At 40.7% G+C, this 21,060-nt stretch overlaps 2 protein-coding genes across 2 annotated transcripts; both read left to right on the forward strand.

Moving 5' to 3' along the window:
* Positions 1–405: 405 nt before the first annotated feature.
* Positions 406–4,985, forward strand: LOC308380101 (sodium-dependent neutral amino acid transporter B(0)AT3-like; the record flags this gene model as incomplete). The annotated part of the gene is made up of 12 exons (XM_080857377.1): positions 406–574; positions 1,558–1,698; positions 1,848–1,985; positions 2,082–2,263; positions 2,437–2,547; positions 2,851–2,963; positions 3,104–3,232; positions 3,359–3,515; positions 3,591–3,795; positions 3,905–4,064; positions 4,203–4,365; positions 4,791–4,985. The coding sequence occupies 12 exons, from the start codon at positions 406–408 to the stop codon at positions 4,983–4,985; spliced, it is 1,863 nt and encodes a 620-aa protein (XP_080713503.1).
* A 2,344-nt stretch (positions 4,986–7,329) lies between these two features.
* LOC308380161 (ferroportin) lies at positions 7,330–10,590 on the forward strand (the record flags this gene model as incomplete). Its single annotated transcript, XM_080857431.1, has 8 exons — positions 7,330–7,432; positions 7,789–7,856; positions 8,053–8,212; positions 8,327–8,446; positions 8,609–8,731; positions 8,921–9,181; positions 9,293–9,973; positions 10,331–10,590. 8 exons carry the CDS (start codon positions 7,330–7,332, stop codon positions 10,588–10,590), a joined length of 1,776 nt encoding a protein of 591 aa, XP_080713557.1.
* Positions 10,591–21,060: the final 10,470 nt, after the last annotated feature.

A 21,060-nucleotide genomic window follows, 5' to 3' on the forward strand; every position in this document is an offset into this window, starting at 1 on the left:
CCTTTTTTTGTATTTCATTTTCCTCAGTGAGTTACAATTTACTCATCAATGCTGAGAAAATACAACAAGCACTTGAAAAAAATAAATCAATTTAATACAATGGCTACACAACTTTGTCCTGCCTCTCAAAATGACTGCTTACGTAGACATGTATCGCACTCTTCTGCACTCAAGCGCATATCAGGCCTTTGTTGAGCTCTTGGTCCTAACAGAAGATATTGCTATCCAGAGGCCACTCCTTTCCCCTTAAAACCAGAACATGCACGGTGGCAACAGGACATCAAACTGGCAGGGACTCCACGCTAGGAGTACACATGGAGTAGACTAAGCCGAAGACCAAAGCATCCTCTTTCCTACCTTAAAAACTGCTAAATAAAAGGGAGGGTATACTGAGCCAGCCTAGCCATGGGTGATGCTGTGAGGTCTGATGAGATCCAGATGGTGGAGTCCAAAACCACCGGAGAACGTCCAAAATGGGACAACAAGGTCCAGTACCTTTTGACCTGTATCGGCTTTGCTGTTGGCCTGGGAAATGTCTGGAGGTTCCCTTACCTGTGCCAGAAATACGGAGGAGGTAAGTCTTTTGTGGTGGATAGAAGTCAGGCCTGAGTGAGTAAAAAGTTTCCTTCCAAAGATACTAGAAACTTTTTGTATCCATTTGTTACCATCTGCTACTAAGTTAGTATAATGTACATTAATGTGCTAAAAATGTTTTTGTCATGATGCACGTGTGTAGGATTTGAATTCAATAAATCAAGTTGATTAATCAGATCATTAATTACATCCATGATGAACTGATTCATCTAGTGTATGGTAGCACATCCTTTGTAGTGAGGTCCGTGCCAGTCCTGCTGAATATGTTGTAGGTTACTTCTACCAGATAAGGACACAGAAGGTTGAAATCCAAAATGATATTAAATGTCAGATGAGGGAACATGAGGGATATATTCTTGTAAAGTCTCGTCCAAAGACAAAAATACACCATTAAAACAGGATTTAACACAAATGTATTCACCACACCTGAAACTAATCCACTGAAAATTGCCATTTATATCAAGAACACTGCACATTGTTGTACAAGGACATTGTTGAACATTCAATTCAAATTTAGAAGTTCAAATCAAAAGTTTGTTCCACATTCTGCACTGTGAATGTATGCATTTATACAAAATACTGGTTTTTACGGGCGTTGTGGTAAGACTGCATATCTTGGTCACTGACTAGTAGCATAGGTTATGTATGCAAATGGAGTTTATATTTTTGAGGTCCTTTGAAGGGCAGCTGATAACATGACATTATCAAAAAAACCTTCCACTGACTTTTTTGTCACACATTCTTTTTATCTTATGTGTATTCAATGTTCAGATTACAAGCAGGAGGACAATTGACTTTGCCTTTATAGAAACATCATGCCTACATTAATCCTCAGTCACAATTTAAATGGTTTCATGATCACATTTACAGGTGAAGAGAAAGACTAAACACAGCATGTTTACACTTTTCATACTGTAGGTCAGTAGATCAGTTGTGACTGTGTAAATGTGTGCTTTGCTCTAGGTGCTTTCCTTATCCCGTACCTGATAGCTCTGGTATTCGAAGGCCTGCCCCTGCTGCACATGGAGCTGGCCATAGGACAGAGGCTGAGGACAGGGAGCATCGGGGTTTGGACCTCAATTTCCCCGTATCTGGGAGGAGTTGGTGAGCTCTGATCATTAAACGCTTGAAGAAAGCACAAGGAATTACTAATCACCTGTACTCCATTTCTCACAAAGTGTAAAGTTATTTCAAATGGCCAAACACATAACTCATCGGGACATTTTGTTCAGTACAAATGCTTTTTTTTGCAGGTCTTGCCTCAATGACGGTTTCATTTTTGGTGGGTTTGTTCTATAACACCATCCTGGCCTGGATCTTGTGGTACTTTTTTCACTCATTCCAAAACCCCCTGCCTTGGGAGAGCTGCCCAATCAACATGAACAGAACAGGTACACCCCCCCCACACACACACACACTGATACGGGCACAACTTAGAGAACCTACAATGTTCTAAAGTACATCTATTTGTCTTTGCCCAAATTCAGGCTATGTCACGGAGTGTGAGAAAAGCACACCAGTTAATTACTTCTGGTATCGAGAGACATTAAACATCACTCCGAACATCGAGACGAGTGGCTCACTGCAGTGGTGGATAGTGCTATGCCTTGCTACAGCTTGGTGCCTGGTCTATGTGTGCTTCATACGTGGCATTGAAACCATTGGCAAAGTAAGGAATTCCCTAAAAAAAATCCCTAACATTAAGGCATCAAAAATAAATGGTACTTCCATTGAACTTGAAGTCGATGCCCTCATGTAAATTGTACAATTCCTTTTGGACCATTACTCCATTAATTTTATATCCAAGTTAAGTGGCATATATGTGCATGTATTCATTTTTAGGCAGTGTATGTCACAGCCACTTTCCCATACCTTGTGCTCACCATCTTTCTGATCAGAGCATGCACCCTCCCAGGGGCTTCTCTGGGCCTTACATACCTCTTCACACCTCAGGTGAGTGTCATTGGTCACATCTCTAAGTAGTTCATTTTAACACTTCATCTCTGTCAAATAATGTATAGGTGTATATGTGACGTCACCGGAAATGAGATATCACCGGATATATGTTAGTCTTACGTTAATTCTGAAGGTCATAAGTTTGATTACCTGCCTGTGTTACCTCCACTTTTGTTCAAAAGATAACTTTGCCCTTAAATACAGTTATTGAGTGGACATCAGTTCTTTACAATCTCCAAATACACGTCTTTGTGTGATGGTTTCTGGGTGTCGTGTAGCTGAGGTGTTTTGTCCCGGCAGTGGGAGACTCTGAAGAATCCGAAGGTGTGGTTAGATGCTGCCACGCAGATCTTCTTCTCCTTGTCTCTAGCCTTTGGGGGACTCATTGCATTCTCCAGCTATAATCCCCAGAAGTAAGATGTTGCATGTTACACAGATCTTAACAAGTAACTGTCAATTTCATTATTTTTATATATATATATATATTTTGCGTTTATTCATTTATTTACTCAATGCAAGAGAACACGTATTTAGGGTTTATTTCTTCTTCCAGGAATAACTGTGAACATGATGCTATCATAGTTGGATGCATTAACAGTGCCACATCAATCTTTGCCTCAATACCTATATTTGCAATTCTGGGATTTAAGGCTACCGAAAATTTTAACGAATGCATTGGGGGGTGAGTTAATGGATTTGTACCATTTGTGAGCATGAATTGTGAAATGCCTGTCTGTGTTTGACTCAACAAACAAGGTTAATAGTGTATTAACCTAACATTAATAGTGTATTAACCTAACATTTACAGAAATATCCTGGCCCTGACAAATGCTTTCAACATTGGAGATCAGAACATGACTTTGGAGAACTATGATGACTGGCTCACTCATTTAAATGCGACTGATCCCAGTCTAGTGATGAGCCTCCACTTGAAGAAATGCAGTCTTCAAACGTTTCTTGATGAGGTACCGTCCATCACACACAGAATCCAATTTGAAATAACGCCTTATTTTATAACTTTAAAATATTTCTCCCTGCAGAGTGCCTCTGGAACGGGTTTGGCTTTCATAGTATTTACCGAGGCTGTGATAAAGATGCCAGGATCCCAGGTGTGGGCCGTACTCTTCTTTGTCATGCTTTTCAGCTTGGGCTTGTCCTCCATGTTTGGGAATTTAGAGGGAGTTTTGACACCTCTTCTGGACCTACATGTGGTGCCCAAATGGATGCCTAAAGAAGTTTTTACAGGTAGAACTGCAAGGAAAAAACTATGCTAGGCCTTACAAGGAGAGAGAATCCATGCAAACATTATAACAACTGTCTTAAATATTAGTGTAATGGGTTATCTTTTATTCAGGGTTGATGTGTATGGTGTCTTTCACTGTGGCCCTCATCTTCACTCTGGGCTCAGGAAACTATTGGCTTGAGATTTTCAACAGCTATGTGGGATCCCTCCCTCTTCTTGTTATTGCCTTCTTTGAAATCACAGCAGTAGTTTTCATTTATGGGATCAACAGGTAACCATAATTCACAAAGTTACAGGCAAAATATAAAAAAAATTGGAAACTTAATATATATGTTAAAAGAGCAAAGTTAGAAAAATATGAGACCTTTAGATTTTTGCTGAGAGAAAATCATGTTTACTTTGTGGCCAGGTTCAATGATGACATTGAGTGGATGACCGGTCGAAGGCCCAACCTTTACTGGCAGGTCACCTGGAGGGTCATCAGTCCACTGATGCTGCTCGTTGTGTTCCTGGCATACATTGTGGTGGAAGCGGGGGAAAAGCCATCATACTCCGCATGGAACCCAGACTATGTAGGACATTTTCTTTGCTCTACTGATAATTCCATAAAGCCATAGCAACGTTATATAAAAGATGTATTACCTTCGCAAAATTCATCAAAAGTACTGCTAGACTTACAGCAATGGTGTAATCCAAATGGCAAAAGGGCACATTTTCTCAATATTCCCAGGATTTGTCTTACTTTCACTTGAAGACACTTTTCCTGTACTGAGAAAATATATCTCCCTTTGACCAGAAATACCTACACAAAATTATGAAAAAAGAAACTTAAGAGTTTATCCGCACAAAATTATTTCTGCCTTTTCCACCATTTTTCTGCCCTTTGATGCACTAAATGCCCTGTTGATTTTTTGAGGACAAAAAGCTGTACCTTTGACAGGAGGCTATAAGATCACGCATGAGCCGAGTCATTCAGTGAAATCTCTTCATTGTCCAGGTTGACTTCCCTCTGGCTGATGTGCATCCGTACCCAGAGTGGGTTTACTCCATCTGTGTGCTGCTCTCGGCCGTGCCCTGCATTCTCATCCCACTGGCTGCCCTCTACACACTCACCCAGCGGCTGATCAGATACTTAGCCCACAGGCGGACCCCAAACCCCTATGGAAATGAAGGCTACATGCCAGACATGTAGCCTGTAACATCATGTTTGTTATTGATGTGTGTGGAAAAATTAAGTTCCAGTTGAATTTAGTGGTTAAATCACTCGATTACTGTTTGCTTTTAAGAAAGGATTTCAGATCTCTTTAAATTATTACCATTCAAAAACAGTGGCTACTTTGGGTGTTTTTACACTTATATGTAATGGTGCTTCTTGCATTTTTCAATTAAAATGCTTTTGGTAAAGGGTGAAATTGTACATAACTGAAAAAAATATATTCCAAGTTTCTCATGATTGCCTGTACATAAAGGTTGTTTTTTTATTGAACACAATAATAAAACAATTAATCTCAGACATTATTCTGTTCATTTTCTTTTAGTCCAAACATTTATACCGGTGACACAGAGTGACTTGTCTTTCTGCTGCAGACTTCTGCACTGCTCTAAAGTGTTCTTAGGGCTTATCCACATGGAACCTGGATTGCCTGAAACCGGAAAGAAATGTTGTCGGATCTGCCTTTCGTCCACACGAACCTGGCATATTGGGTCCCTGAATTCGCAACCTTTTGAATCCCGTCTCCAGAGTGGAAATAATCCAAACCACCATCTGATCTGTGTTCGTGAGGATGCCTGATCTGCACATTCTCTAACCCGATGACGTAATTGGCCCACGTGAACGCCCTTACGCCCCACCTCGCAACCTCAGCCTGAACCCTTATTAACCATGCTGTGTCACATCATAACAGCAACAACATGATCTGAATCGATGTTGTTTAGAAGCTGGTTAGGAAAGGGATGACATTAACAAGCCACACTTTAATCTATCACTGTAAAATCTATTTGCATCGTACCATTGTTCAAAACCGTTTTTTAAAAGTGTATGATTGTGTCTAGTGCAGGTCAGTGTCCAGTATATAATAATGTTTCATGACTGTCATCTATTCAGGGCCTTTCCCCTACTCTTTATTCTGCTAATGTTTATTTAAAACGTGATAAAGAATCACGTCAGAGGGTGAACAAACTGTTGACGTATAAAATACTTGCTTCCTCTATGCTCAATACATGATTAACTTCACACACATCACACACACACTTATAAAACACTAAAGCAGTTAAACAAACACAATCATTTGTGACTTGCAGAGGAAACAAATGCACAGTAAATAGACAATGCTACATAGAGTTTTGTAAATACATTTGTAGACCATTTTAGACACTTTTAACACTGAAACATTAAGTAAATCATCACACACGGAAATTAAACATGTACATGAAAAACTTTAGTACAAGTCTTACTTGTCAGTACAAGTCTCATACTGATCCCTCTTGATCCTTGAGATAGGAACAGTGACAGGTGAAGTCTGTAAGTGATTGAATCGCTATCTTGTTAGTTTTAGAAACATTATCTTTCAAAGCAGGATTTAGGGGAACATGCTGTGGCCTCTGGCGAGTATTACTGTTGTACCATGTCTGTTTGTGTGTGATTGACTGTGTGTATGTGTGTGTGTTGGTGTCATACAACTGACAGAGTGGACCTATTTGTGGGCCTACAGTGATATTGTCCACTCTCTGTCACGTGCTCTGGAATATGCTGGCTGCCTTTGTTTCACCCACTGTCCATTCTGCTTTTCTGGCACTTTCATACAATGGTGCACTACACACTGATGTTATCAAGCCTTTCTGACTACTACAGCTTGAATTCCAGCCCACAGGAAAGAGGAGCGTCTTCACATTGGACACATGGAAAAAGACACAACATCCAGGAATACCGGCTAAGGGTTAGAATTAAGACAGTCAGTAAAGATTCCAGGAAAATTCCTTTAATGTGAGTTTGCTTTGTGACATTCAGGTAATGTGGCCACGGGGCAAAACTATACTGTGTTGCTGTTTAGTGACTTGACTGTTTGTGGTTGGCCTACATCACTTCCGTCTGTCAACTACTTCATTTAGGTTCAGCCTTCTCTATTTCACCATAGGGAAGAAGGTATTTGCTTAATGTGTCAATATATGTTTTGAACTGAAGATAGATTAGTAGCCTGGAGTTCAGTGGTGATTTGTAAATTCAAAGAGAAATCAATTTTGCTGTTCATAAATGGGGCACATAGTTCATTGAAGGTCTACAGTCAGTCCGGGTGTCCTTACTTTTAAAAGAGCTACCGCAAACTTCACATCACTGCTCCATCTCAATCTTTTGCTTTATTACATTTGACTAACATCACCATTTATTTTACTCAAACACAATGTTAGTCATGATACAGTTGTTTTTGTTTTTACCTTTTTGTTGATTGCAGAGGGACCAGCCTGCATGCACTGAATGTTGCTTCATTTGTGTAGAGTGTATTCCTGTTCCTGGCCAAACCGCCACCAGTGCCCTAGAGATGTCCCTCAGAGCTGACGCAGCCCCGTGTGGAGGGGTGGTGGTGGACTTTGAGTCTGATGACGTCCGAGAGGCACGCAAAAAGAAGGCCAGGAGTATACCAGGTGAACTGCTCAAGTCTCTATAAACACTAGAAGACCTTTAAACCAAGTTATGTCTGCTGTAATGCTTAAATCAAAGCTTTTAAAAATCATCAACCTATCCCGCAGTGCTCATACGTGCAGTGTTATCTGAAGGCAGCAATGTGTGTCCTTGAGTTATGATGTAGTCTGTTACTCTGAGAGTTACAAATATTGACTGATACTGACTTCAGCTCATATTTCTGAATTCAGAGTACTCCAACTATACAATCATAGAAAAAATGCATGTGTGAATATTGATTATATAAAACTGTATTACTGTACACTTAACCCAGGTTGTAAGCATCTATAGGCAAATAAGACATTCCATATGTTTTTAGGGTCAGCTCTTATCTACCTCAGGGGCCCCAAATTTCTGATCTATGTCAGTGGAGCTCTGTCCATGTGGGTAAGCAGCCTGATGTGCCTGATGAACATGCAATGAAAGTCATACCTGCTTCCCAGTCCCTCTGGATGGGTACACATGGAAAAAGTGTCTGAGGAGGTGTTGATGTTTATGACTAACATACATTTTACAATGTGTAGATTGTACAAAAAGTCAATATGTTATCACTAATTCTGAGCTGTGCTTATCATTCCGATAGGGCGATCGTATGTGGCACTTTGCTATCTCTGTCTTCCTTATTGAACTGTACGGACGAAACCTACTACTGACTGCCGTGTTTGGCTTGGTAGTTGCTGGTTCGGTGCTGCTTCTTGGCGCCATGATTGGGGATTGGGTGGATCGCAATCCAAGGAATAAGGGTACCCTCATTCTTCAGTTTTCCACTCGGTCATGAGGACCAGTCATGTATGTAAATCACAAGTTCTTTGATGGGCACCTTGCACTCAGCTCACTTCTGCTCACTTCTATTGTAGTGGCCCATGCATCACTCTTCATTCAGAACATTTCAGTGACCGTGTGCAGCATTGTTCTCATGCTTGTATTCTCATACAAAAAGTGGATTGAACAGATTTGGGATGGCTGGCTAACTGTAAGTATGATTATTTACTTATAATATCATTTTTTTTCTCACACAACAATAATACGATAACTCCTTTTCATCAGTGTTTTACTAGGGTGTTTATCATTCCTGTTCATAGCTGCTCTGTTGTGTCATGTGTTGTAACATTTTGCATCACACAACTTACACAAGGTAGTTTGTTATACGGTGGTGATCATCCTGGCAGATGTGGCTAATTTAGCAAGCACAGCCCTGACCATTGCTATCCAAAGGGACTGGATTGTGGTCATCACTGGATACAACCGTGGACACCTAGCTGGTGAGATGCCTATTTCTGTCAAAAGCTCTCTGTCAATGCTGTCAATATAACTTAATATGAGGTGTATCAGTACCCTTATATGTCATCAGAAAAGTCATTTCTGTGTTTGTGTGAATGATATTAGAGACACTCAAATCAACTTAATTGTTATTTAGTTTGTATCATCCCACCAATGTCCTTCTGCAACAGGAATGAATGCCACCATGCGTCGAATAGACCAAGTGACCAACATATTGGCCCCACTTGCTGTAGGGCAAGTCATGACCCTGGCATCTAATGTAGTTGGCTGCGGATTCATCTTGGGCTGGAACCTTGTGTCTCTGATAGTCGAATTTATCTTCCTCTCACGGGTGTACCGCATCGTCCCAGAACTCTCTGAAAAACCTCCAGCGTTGGAGGTGGATGATGAGAACTGCTTGGAGGGGAGGACGGAAAGGACAATCGCCACAGGTCTGCAGCACCAATGTGACTTCCTTTATTGTGTAAACAGATCTGAAATTTGAAAATGGCCATTTTGCAAATGTACCAGTGACGTGACTGACTGTGTTTCATGTCTCATAGATGAGAGCTCGGTGAGGGAGGCGAAGAGCGTGACAGAGGAACGCTGCAGTATCAGCCTCCACCTGAAGGAGATAACCAACCTGCCTCTGTGCTTCCGTAAGTTCCAGTGGTTCCTAAGTACCTGCAAAGAGGGCTGGAAGGCCTACTACCGCCAGCCAGTGTTTTTCGCCGGCATGGGCCTTGCTTTCCTTTACACCACCGTGCTGGGCTTTGACTGCATCACAACAGGCTACGCCTACACTCAGGGCATCAGCGGCTCACTGCTCAGCCTCCTCATGGGCGTGTCAGCCATCACTGGTTTGATGGGCACCGTCATGTTCACCAAGCTTCGCAAAGTTTACGGCCTCGTCAACACCGGTGTCATCTCCAGCTGCCTGCACCTGGGCTGTTTGCTCCTCTGCGTGTGCTCTGTGTTTGCTCCTGGGAGCCCTATGGATCTCAGCTTACTGATGCCCTTCACTGAGTCGGCCAATGATTCAGAGTCCAGGAACATGGCAAGGCCGCGACAGAAGCACACCTATCCTCTTCAGGGCGTCAGCAACCAGCCTTTGCTGCCCGACCGCTCCTCCATCCACTGGACTAACACCACCGTGCTGTTTGAAAACATGCCGTCGGGGAACACCCCTGACAGCTATGTCTCGATTATCTTGCTGTTCCTGGGCGTCATCACAGCACGAATTGGTGAGTGAAACTAAGGCTTTGCTACACTGAGCGTGGTATTAGATGGTACAGGGGTGTCTTCGCAGGGCACTTTGCCTGCTGTTTGTGGGGAATGTGTAGGGTAACATTTTAAACTGATCAGGCTTTTCTAGAAGATCTTGTCTAGAATTCTCTCCTGAGACCATTTTTATAGAACATTTCTGAGACTTTATATTGAAAAACCTTTTTAACCTTTAAGGTTTCCTCAGCGTGTTTCATAAAGGATCATGCAATGTAACGTTTCATGTTAAGAACCTATGAAGAACTTTTATGCAATGAAAGTGTTCACTTTTTAAATCATAAATCTGGCTGGTTGTGTTCCTGTCATGACCCCTGCAGGCCTCTGGTCCTTTGACCTAACAGTGACCCAGCTTCTTCAGGAAAACATTTGTGAGTCGGAACGTGGCGTGGTCAATGGCGTCCAGAGCTCCATGAACTACCTTATGGATCTGCTTCACTTCATCATGGTCATCTCTGCTCCACAACCACAGCATTTTGGCATCCTTGTCATTATCTCTGTTTTATTCATCACCACAGGACATACTATGTACTTCCTCTATGCTCGTAAGGCGAAGAGAAAACAGCATCTGAACACATAAAATTACTCATCTAGCATGCATTTTTCATGTGCTATATAACTCTGTGTGATGCTCACGAAATGAATGTCCCTCCATGCGCTCTGCAATCAGTCTGCATTTGCAGTGCCAAGGCACAGTGTAGCACCCCTTAACACTGCTTCAAACTGACATTCATGTCAGACCACCGCTGCATGTGCCATTCATGCTGCCCACGAGTCCCACTGCTTTCATAACATTCTCACCAGGTGTTACAAAAGCCCACAACTCAGGAGAAGAGGGATGCGGAAGGATACATCTCCCCCTGCTGACAAGCGGGGGTCACAACAGGCAAAGATGTGGATGCACACTGCCTCCAACAACGGTAACTCATACAGCCAGAGAAAAGCTCACACCTGTAATGTGTCCCTGGAGTAATGCCATTGCATTGAAGCTAATACGTCCTGACGTAGAAGGTTTTTGATACCAGAGGGTTACAGACAGAGTGGATCCTGTGGTTTTAACCAAAAAGAGTCACCAAGGCACAATTAAAGCGAAGTGATGATGAAAACTTGTCATGAGTATGTATAACCCGTCCAGCTGCAAATAATTAACAACCCTCCTGACTTGAATACGGAGTACAATCATTTGCATACATTTTTGGATGACAAATTTGAAGAATGTATAGGTAAAGTTGATGGCAAATTAATCGATATTTAATACATTTTGTAAACTGGTCTAGGAAAGAATGTTTTCCACATGCCAGTTTTAATTATTCAAAGCAACTTTAACTGACAAATTATTGCATGATTATTTTATCCTCATTTTGAAATGCAGTGAGAATACTACTGTCTTTTAGAAACTGAAGAATATGTACATAATGAAACAATCATTGATTACATTGTTCAGATGTTAAATTTGTACATTTATGAAAAAATATATATATTCCATTAGTTATATGCATTTTAAGGTATTCTGAATGAAAACATTACCATCTTTTTACCTCCTGTACATAAACAAACTGAAAAAGAAAAAATGACTAACTCATTTCTTCCAACTACATTACTGTATGTAACTGTATCAACTGAATCTTTGGGTTACCTTTAATGCCCAGACAACATTACATCATGGTTTTTATTGTTTTTTTATAGCACAGATATAGAATATGTTTTTGATTCCTTTGGTTGTCTTTTTATGTATCTGATTGTTCTTGTGCTGGTGAAAAAATAAATATGATTTCAGTAAGGACATGGCTTGATCTTCTGTGACTAGTCCTACATCTAATTATTTCTACTAGGTCATGGGACATTCTTCCAAAGCTTAACCAAGGGGAACACACTGAATTAGGTTTCCAGAGGCACATTGCCATGATAGTGAAAATGATGGCATATACAGTACAAATTAAAGTGTTGGATTGGCAATTTTTCTTGTCTCACTGTTAGTGGCTCATCTACTGCAATATATGTCAGAATATAGGGAGTGTGTGTACTCAATTATTTAACACAAAATTAAGAAGAAATTACATGAGCCCTGGTACTGGTGAACCTTTGACCAATTTATCACTTTAAAAGTGTAACTTGTTTCAAAGAAAGCTTCCTCTCAGCTCTTTAAACACAATTTACTTCCCGCTTTTGACCAACAGCAGAAACCAATCGTCTTTGTCTCTCTTACAAACAAATTACCATGACCATTACCTTTGTTACTCAAAAGATAATGTAATATGTAATATGGTGTATTCTGGGTAGCTCCAACAATTCTTTGTTCCTTGTTCCTTTAAATGTTCCTTTCTTAACAATCAGCAAAAAATCAGGGCCTCGTTTCCCGAACGCGCACTTAGCCTAAAAAGCACTTGAAATCGCTCGTAAGAGGATTCCTACGTTGCAGACGGGTTTCCCAACGCCACACTTAGCTTAAGTGTATCTTTCATTGAGAGGAATTCTACGTGTGGTCAGGACCAGTAGTAACTTCACACTTAGCGATGTAATCCACCAGGGGCGTCGTTCGACCGTCGTTCGGAAGAAACGGGAATTAAAAAAAAAAAACATGGCTACTTGAAGCGAGGGATATTTTACATGAATAAAGCTATCTACACAACTTTTTATATGTTTATAATGACTCGGTTTGATCGGAAATGTGCTACGCGACCAATGCAGAGTATTTAGGTCTTGACTGAAGCTTTCAAACAGTAGTTTGATGGCACATTTAGCGCTTATGCCACCACTCCATTGGCTTATATGGTAGCTTCTAGCTAGATGGTTGTATATTATGTAGAAGAAATCCAAACGATGTTTCTGTGTATAGCACATCATGAGAATGTCATTGTTTCACCTGCCTATTCCCATCAAAATAGAAATAAAGAATATTGAGTATTTGAAAATAAAGATTAGGCTATACAAAACTAGTGCATTGCCCGTAGGAATTATGCATTCTGTAGTGTTAGCAGACGTAGGGCTGTTGGGTAGTGTAATGGCAAGACATATTTGCACTCCACATAGGTACAGGTTACACTGAAGTATTATTGTGATGCATGTTTCCTTTTCATTAAGAAATGTGTTAATGGTAGCCTTTTTGGAGAGTTACCAACAAATAAAGTTTGAGATTATGTAGTGGATGCAGTTGAATATACAGTAGATGTCAACGTTGCTGTCTAAACTATAAACTAAATGTCATAAAGAAAGACATTATTTAAAATGAAGTTATGGTTGAAATAGGATCACTTCTTTATTGTAAGGGTAAGTGTAGGGCAAGAATGGTCATGCAGTTGGACTCAAATGTAGGTTAATTTTATTGAATGTATGTAGCCTACTGTACTGTATGACTTTGATGATGCTAGCTTTGACAGCCCACTCTCAGACAGATCGTAATAAATGTCCTTACAATGGGAACACAGTTTAAATAGGCTTCTCTGCTGGAGATGGCGCTACTATCCCCGCCCCGAATTTAGTGCACATTGCACGTTCGATGCACGCATAGCTACGCTAGCTAATTTCACAGCAATTAACGTAAACAGGTTAACCTGACGTAAACAGCTCCTAAGAGCTACTTAAGAACTCGTGCACGTTGCGCTCGTGCACCTGACTTTAAGTTGATGGTTGGGAAACGCACGTAAATACAAAGTGCTACTTAGTGTACGATGTCGCGAAAATCCACGTAGGCCGTTAAGATACATCGTTATCGGGAAACGATGCCCAGGGCTGTTCAGTGAGTAATGCGTTTTCAAGTTACAGTTACAGTCAATTCTAGAAATGTGTGCAATATACCTTGACCTAATGTGGTAGACTATACAGATCTATACAGATTCCAAATATTTTCTGAGACAAATCAACTTTTGTGTTCTGTAGTCACACAACCCACCAGTCATTTCATGAGCTGAATAGAAAGCAGATGCCCCAGTAGCGCCACCTGTTGTTTTGGTGCCTTTACATTTGAAAATCGTACAAGCAGGAAAACTGTGCCACAAATCACCTGCATGACCGCTACCTACTGCGCTCATGAGGCTTCCGCTGCGCCCAAGAGCTCATCTACATATCTGACGCAGAGCCAGGGGGTTGGCCGTTGCAAGCTCGAAGATCTAGACAAGCGTTTTCAGTAACCAAAATAGCTCAGTTGGGAGAGCGTTATATACTTCTGCACAGTGGCGGTGCGTCAATACAGGGCACTGGGACGCCGCCCCTCCTACAATTTTGAGATGAAAAAAAAAAAAAAAAAAAATGACACGTCAAAAAACATTATAAATCAAATAATTAAAATAAGAAATGTACTGTTAAATGTGTGCGGGAGACAGCCAATAACCATTTAAATGTGGCCAAATATAATATATTGCCATTCGTTATCACTGAGAGAAGCCACTCCTGGTGCCGGCCAAGTGGAAGTCAGTGCGGAGACATGTGTCCAATTTCCTATTGTAGTCCGATTTAAATCGAAGATCCGATTCATGTGTCTCCCCAAATCTAGATTTCCTGTGTCCGACTTGAGTCCGACTGGACTCCGATGAAGACCCCTGGATAAACGATCGGATTACACTGAGAATCGGACTACGTGCGCATGTGTCTCTCGAATCTAGATTTCAACTGGACAACAACAACTTTTGCACGTGCTTGAGATCCTGCCAATAGACATATACATGCATCATATATGTCTATGATATGATTATCGCTGCTAGACGCTCAGTTCTTGTGCTCCCTCTCATTCACGTTGAAATACTGAAACCGAAACTGAAACTTTGAAACTGAAACCCAACTGTTTCGGACAGAACGCGCTAATTCAGTGAAAAAATATTTTCATATTACTTTTCCACCACTTGTAAGTCATGTAATCCATTCATATCGATGTGAATCAATCAATACTAATACAACTTTAACTGTGGTGTGTTTTTTTTTCATTTCACAACTTATTTACTGTATAATCAACGGTAGCAGATGCCCGCTTGTAAACATTCCACATTTCATTTGAACTGACGCGGCCAAGATCTGGATTTGTCACTGCCATGTGCCGTGAGATAACGCAGTTAACCCCCCATGGAGACCCCATGGAGAGAGAAATCGGGGCTTGGCCGAAATCGGAGTACTGCCATCATGTGCACGCACTGTATGAGAGCAAAAAAAAAATGAAGAGAGCAGAAACCTTTGAGCAAGGACAGCTTCTCATTGGCGGATGACAGTTCGTTCTTTGGGCGCATCCAGAGCTGGGAGCATAACAATGCGCCCAAGCCAATGACAGGGTTTCTTATATAAACGCAACGGGACTGGTCGAATCAGAGACCTTTTGTCATTCCCTCCCATCTCATATAAATATCACATATCTACGGGAGAATCACATCCAGCAGAGAGATACTCCTCCAGGGTTGCGGATATATCGGATACAATTTTTTTTTCTAAATGTCAGAATCCACTTTTTCTTAGGATTTTTTAGGGTTAGGGTTAGATTATAAGGCTAAGAACTAGGTCTCGGTACCCCTACAAATGCCTGAAAGTACGTTACACTTCCTGTATGACGTCATATGACGCGGATATTGTACTATTTTGTGATCCGAATAATACGCAACTCCAGCCTGTATGCTAACCGGAGCTGTTAGCGGGCTGTTCTGTGAGTAATGCGTTTTCAAGTTACAGTTACAGTCAAGTTACAGTTGATAGTTGTTAATGGATAGTGTTGAGCACTGTGTGTTATTGAAATAAAGCTTCGTTGTTTTGAATATTGTACGAAAGACTCCGTTAGTAATGGCGTAACGTGTGTAGCTCCCTCAGTTAAGATTAACAGTTATATTTCGATACATTTCATTCGTAGCCAATTCAGTGGCAGTAATAGTTAAGTTGTTACTAAGTGCCTAGTTTTCCAATCATCATTGTTTCAATACGTATGTGAGGCATTGTGTGCGTACCTGATAAAAGTAAGTGTGTTTCATGAAGTTGTGACTGTGTCCCAATTCGACCCCTTGAGCCCTTCGAGCCCCGACTTTCAGTGCTTAGGGCGCCACACTGACAAAATCAGCAGAATCCAGAGCACTGAAAGTGCCCGGATGATGCCCCCAAAACGGTCAAAATAAGTAGTGTGATTTCATGCTCACTACTCGCCCCAACGGCCACCATCTTGGCTACGTACGGAACAGGAGGAACCAAAGCTAGCTTTTCATTTTATAACGAAAACAATGGCGGACATGATGGTTAAGGTGGCTACGGTGGCATGCTGTAGATCACCAGGCTACAGACCGTAAATGTAAATATCAGCAGTAATTTAACAACTGTACTGATATTAAATGTCCTACCAAAATGTCATTATCAAATTAAAGCCAGTGACATGAGTATTTTGGTGGATTTCACGATGTAAAGGCTACCGACAGTTAGCATACCAAGCTAGGTAGCATTGCCATTAGAATTGCATGGCAGATATGCTAAGCTATCGGGCTATTCCCCCACCCAGTGCCTGTGGCTAGAGACCGACGAAGGTGCATCTAAATCGGGAGACTTTTCGCTTGGCGAGCAGGGGCAGGTGGCATGCTCCAGGCGCTCGTTACAATGGGCCAGTGCAACGACAGATGGCTATGTCAGTCATGGGACAGTGTTAAACAACTGTACTGATATTAAATGTACTACTAACATGCCATTATCAAATTAAAGCCAGTGACATTACAGTGTCCTGTGCAAAGTGTAACATTGAAGTGGGCTTTACATTGCTATTAGCAGCGATTTGCGATTAGCGTAATTATAGCATTATAGTAGCCATTAGCATGTTCTCTTATAGGTTCTCTTCTATTGACTTATATGTAATAAGGATGAGTTCATAGTGTTCATACATACATATATATAAAACGAATGAGATCTATGGTGCTTAGTGTAATGTCCACTATGATATGTGTCTTAATAATATTGGTTATGTGTAATTGTTATAGTGTAACAATCATTCATGTTGATGTAGGCCTAATCCAGTGCAGTGCTGATTGGTCCCTATTACCATTGCAGACCACACCCATATGTACCATCTCATGCAGTGTCATGTAGTGCAGGGGTTCCCAACCTTTTTGACTCCGAGGCCCAACTTTTTGTATTTGTAACAGGTCGGGGCCCAACAGACACCACGCTTATTTTAGCAAATCTATATTCCATTAGGCTAATTTAATCTATAATCCATTCATTCTAATTAATAAGCGATTGTTATGTGTGAGAAAAAGCAACATCAGCACCTGCCACAGGTGGAAGCCTAGCAAGAAATAAAAGAAAATCTAACTCTAGATATTACATCAAAATTTTATTGTGCACCCGAAAACAACATAAATACACACAGAGAACTGAATTGCAGTAGGCCTAGGCCTATTTGTGCACAACAAGCAAGTCAGGACCCAAAAGATAGCATGTACTCAAAACAAGTGATGGAACATGCAAACAAGACCACTCAGCTAGGCCTAATTAAAATAGGTGATGCTTCAGAAATGCAAACAAATAGGTTCAAATAGGTCAATATAATGATTAGAATAATTTAAATAATGAATTAAATTTGTGGCTGCAATCTATAAATAGCACCAATCATTCCTGGGCAGTCGTTTGAGTTGTTAGCTGTCCACAGAAAAGCATATCCACTCCAAAGATAACGCACAAAAACAACACTAATGCAACGTTACTGACGTCCGTCGAATCCTATACATTTACGAGTAATCACTTCAGACATCGTGTATTGTTGAAACTGTTGTGGTATAATCAGGGCCGCTGACAGGTTTGGCTGGGCCCGGGACAAAATTCTCACGATGGGCCCCCCCCCCCCCCCCCCCCCAAAAAAAAAACACACACACCTCTACTTTCTCAGTCCCTACCCTACCCTTAAATGACGGAAATTCAAAAAAATACTCATTACTCAACAAACTATTTATTTGAACATTTTAACATTAACTTTGTGTGCAACTATTTAGGTGCGAAATGCCATGCGCCGGACTTTTGTGGTGGCAAAGTCATCAATGAGGTATAGACTGATAAACTTGGCTAACTCTATCCCAAAGACTACAAAAGTTTAAAAATCTAAGGTTTTTTTTTTGTTCAAATTGTCAAACGCCGAAACACAACCACACAATTCCCTTGTGCAGCTCCCAAACACATGACGTCGGGATGACAAGCCCATTTATTACGGATAAACCAAAAGGATTATTTACAACTTTAATTGGATAGGCTATGGATATGGACTGAGTGAAGTTATGGCTTTCAGAATCATACCACAATAAAACTCACGCTATTGTATTCACTTAGAGCTCATTAACTGCACATTTCATCGACCATTTTTCACTTGACCAAGGGGAATCATGTCAAGGGTACTTTTATTTATCGCCAGACCCGCGTGTATGTCCGCTGAACTTCCAGAGAATGTTTGGGGAACAAGGCGGAGCCCATTCATCTGGCGAGTTTCAAGTTAAAGGCAATCAGAAACTAAGTTACAGGCTACCCCAAAACGTCACGTTTATAACCCATTCGTTACATCCAACTCTATCTAAATGGCAATTTCACACGTTGCCATGACACTGGCTTATTTTAAACCATGAGCCGCGTTACACTGGCTGTAATTCAGCTGACTAGTGGGGATGATTCTCAAATCAATTCAGCCTGATTGGAGTGCGCAGCGCGTGCCTGCCTGAAACATTTGATTTGGACATGGGCCTTTTTGTGGGGTAATGTGTATATTCTAAGATTCAATTAGATATAGGCGTATGAAACACAGTGTAATAAAGCCGTTGTGGTTATCAAATTATTCAATGCCCCCTGTCTGTCTGATATTGATCTCCGTGTGACTTGCTCATGTGGTGCTGCGCTAATATGTTTGACACGCCGCCTGTGCCTGTTACTTGACGACGGGGCTGGAACAAGTTGGCCGTGTCTTACCTGGCTCTGCTGCACAGCTGCCTTTACTGGTACCTGCAGCATCACCTGAGTCTTTTCTGAAATATTTATAAAGAGATCCCCTCAGGCTTTCGGCTTCTTCCTCTCTTTTTCGCCTTTCTTTCTTTTTCAGTGCTCCTGACTTGTGCATGTTGAATCAACTCGCGCACTGACCACTAATGGAATGATGTCGTCTTTTTTCTTCTCCAAAGACCAAACCATTTTGGCATAGGGGTGATAGAGGGTTATTGGCCGTTTTTTCAAGGGCAATGAAGGCAAACAATCTAGGAGTCATTAATTGAATGCAAATAAAGCACTTTTCTTCTCTAAATCAACACATTTTGAAGTATACATACAATAATTAATTCCAACTTCATGGGGGTCCAGTTATGGGCCCCCCCCATTCCAGGGCCAGTCCAGGGCCCGGGACAACGTACCCGTTTGTCCCCCCCTGTCAGCGGGCCTGGGTATATTTTTCTTGGTCTCTCGCCGTCAAGCAAGGAATATGCGAAACACAATGTTGCCACTCGACGGTAAATCGTAAGAATAGTGTGGGTTGGCGACCATCTAACCTGGGGTTGCTTTCTGTCGGGTGCTTTGAATTAAGGTGATAACTTAAAGACGAGTTGCTTCAGTGACAGCTAAATTCAGCTTGACAAATGCTACATACAACTTTAGATTTGTCGATTGTTCCGTCATTTTGCCTCTTAAACAGAAACTTTCCGCCAAACAACCCCGAAGCTCTCTCCAACTTTCACTACCGTCTCGGTCGCTTCTGCCTACTGACTGCAGGCACGCGCTGGTTTCGTGTCAACGCACACCGGAAGTAAACAAAGTTGCGTTAACTGCATAAAAAATTTGTATCACATTAATCTCGGCCACAATAATATCATAGATCTACGTGTTAACTTTGACGTCCTTAATTAATATCAGAATCAGAATTATTTTAATGGCCAAGTATATTCACACATACAGGAAATTGACTTGGTGTGGTTGGTGCATAAGACATAACACATAACATAACAACACAAAAGCATTAACAAGAACAAAGGACAAATGTTTTTTAAGATAATAATAAATAATAATAATAAATAATTTGGGCACATGAAGAGCAAGCTACAGTTAATTTGAGTACTTAAACCCAGAGTCAGTGTGATGCAGGGGGCTTGTCTTTTTTTTTTTCCGGGCGCATATTTTGGCGCCCCTTCTATATCTCCAACCAATATTTTGACATTAAAAAATAAATCTAACATTAGGGTAAAATGAGCCAAAAATCAAAAACGGAAGGGGGACTTACCTCCTTGGTTTCGTCAAAACATGCTAGTACAGTAAGGCGTTTGGTTAGTGTGTGTGTGTGTTCAAGAAACTTTGAAGAACGAATTAATGAAGAGGCAAAAGCCATCCGGGGTGCAATTTAGGAAGAAAAGAAAGGAAGAAGAAGAGAAACGAGCCAAGGAGAAAGGTAAATCCTGTTCTTAGCCTTAAATGAATTCCAGATAAGAAAACGTTCATGAATGCGTGAATTGCCACGGGCACTTTAGTGGAGTAAAGAAGAAAAGATGTACAGTATGGGCACTTTTGAATTCCCAGACTGAGGAAAATAAACCATTATGAAATTTAATTTCAACCATCACAGCATGTCAAACACACATGTAAGTACACATATTAAGAAAAAGTCACGAAGATTTTAGTTTTGAAAATGTATATTTTTAATGGTTTTCTTAATTTTTTTTTTTTAGGTATGTCCTTACCGCAACAGAGCTAGAACAGTACATTTATGAGTTTTTCTATATATATATTTTTTTTTTTAAATCATCAGTTTTGTATTCAGTGCAATCCATTCTAACTTATAATCATACTCAGTGAATTTAAAAAACATGTTAAAATGTAACATTTTATGAGTTTCTGTGTACCAGGAGGAGACTCAGACGGTTAACACAAATGTCAATTGTACACATATTCACAAAAAATTATATAATGACAAATTTCTTTTTTATAATATTGCTCCAATATGTACACTACCTATTCAATTACTTTAAAAATATTTTTATGAATAAAAATAGATAAATAATAATTATTATAAAAGACTAATGCATTGTTGCGGTAAGGACATCTTGTTGCGGTAAAGACATCTTGTAAGTTTTAACAGAGCATGAGTGGA

This window comes from Sprattus sprattus, assembly GCF_963457725.1.
Source record: "Sprattus sprattus genome assembly, chromosome: 19".
Lineage (NCBI taxonomy): Eukaryota > Metazoa > Chordata > Actinopteri > Clupeiformes > Clupeidae > Sprattus > Sprattus sprattus.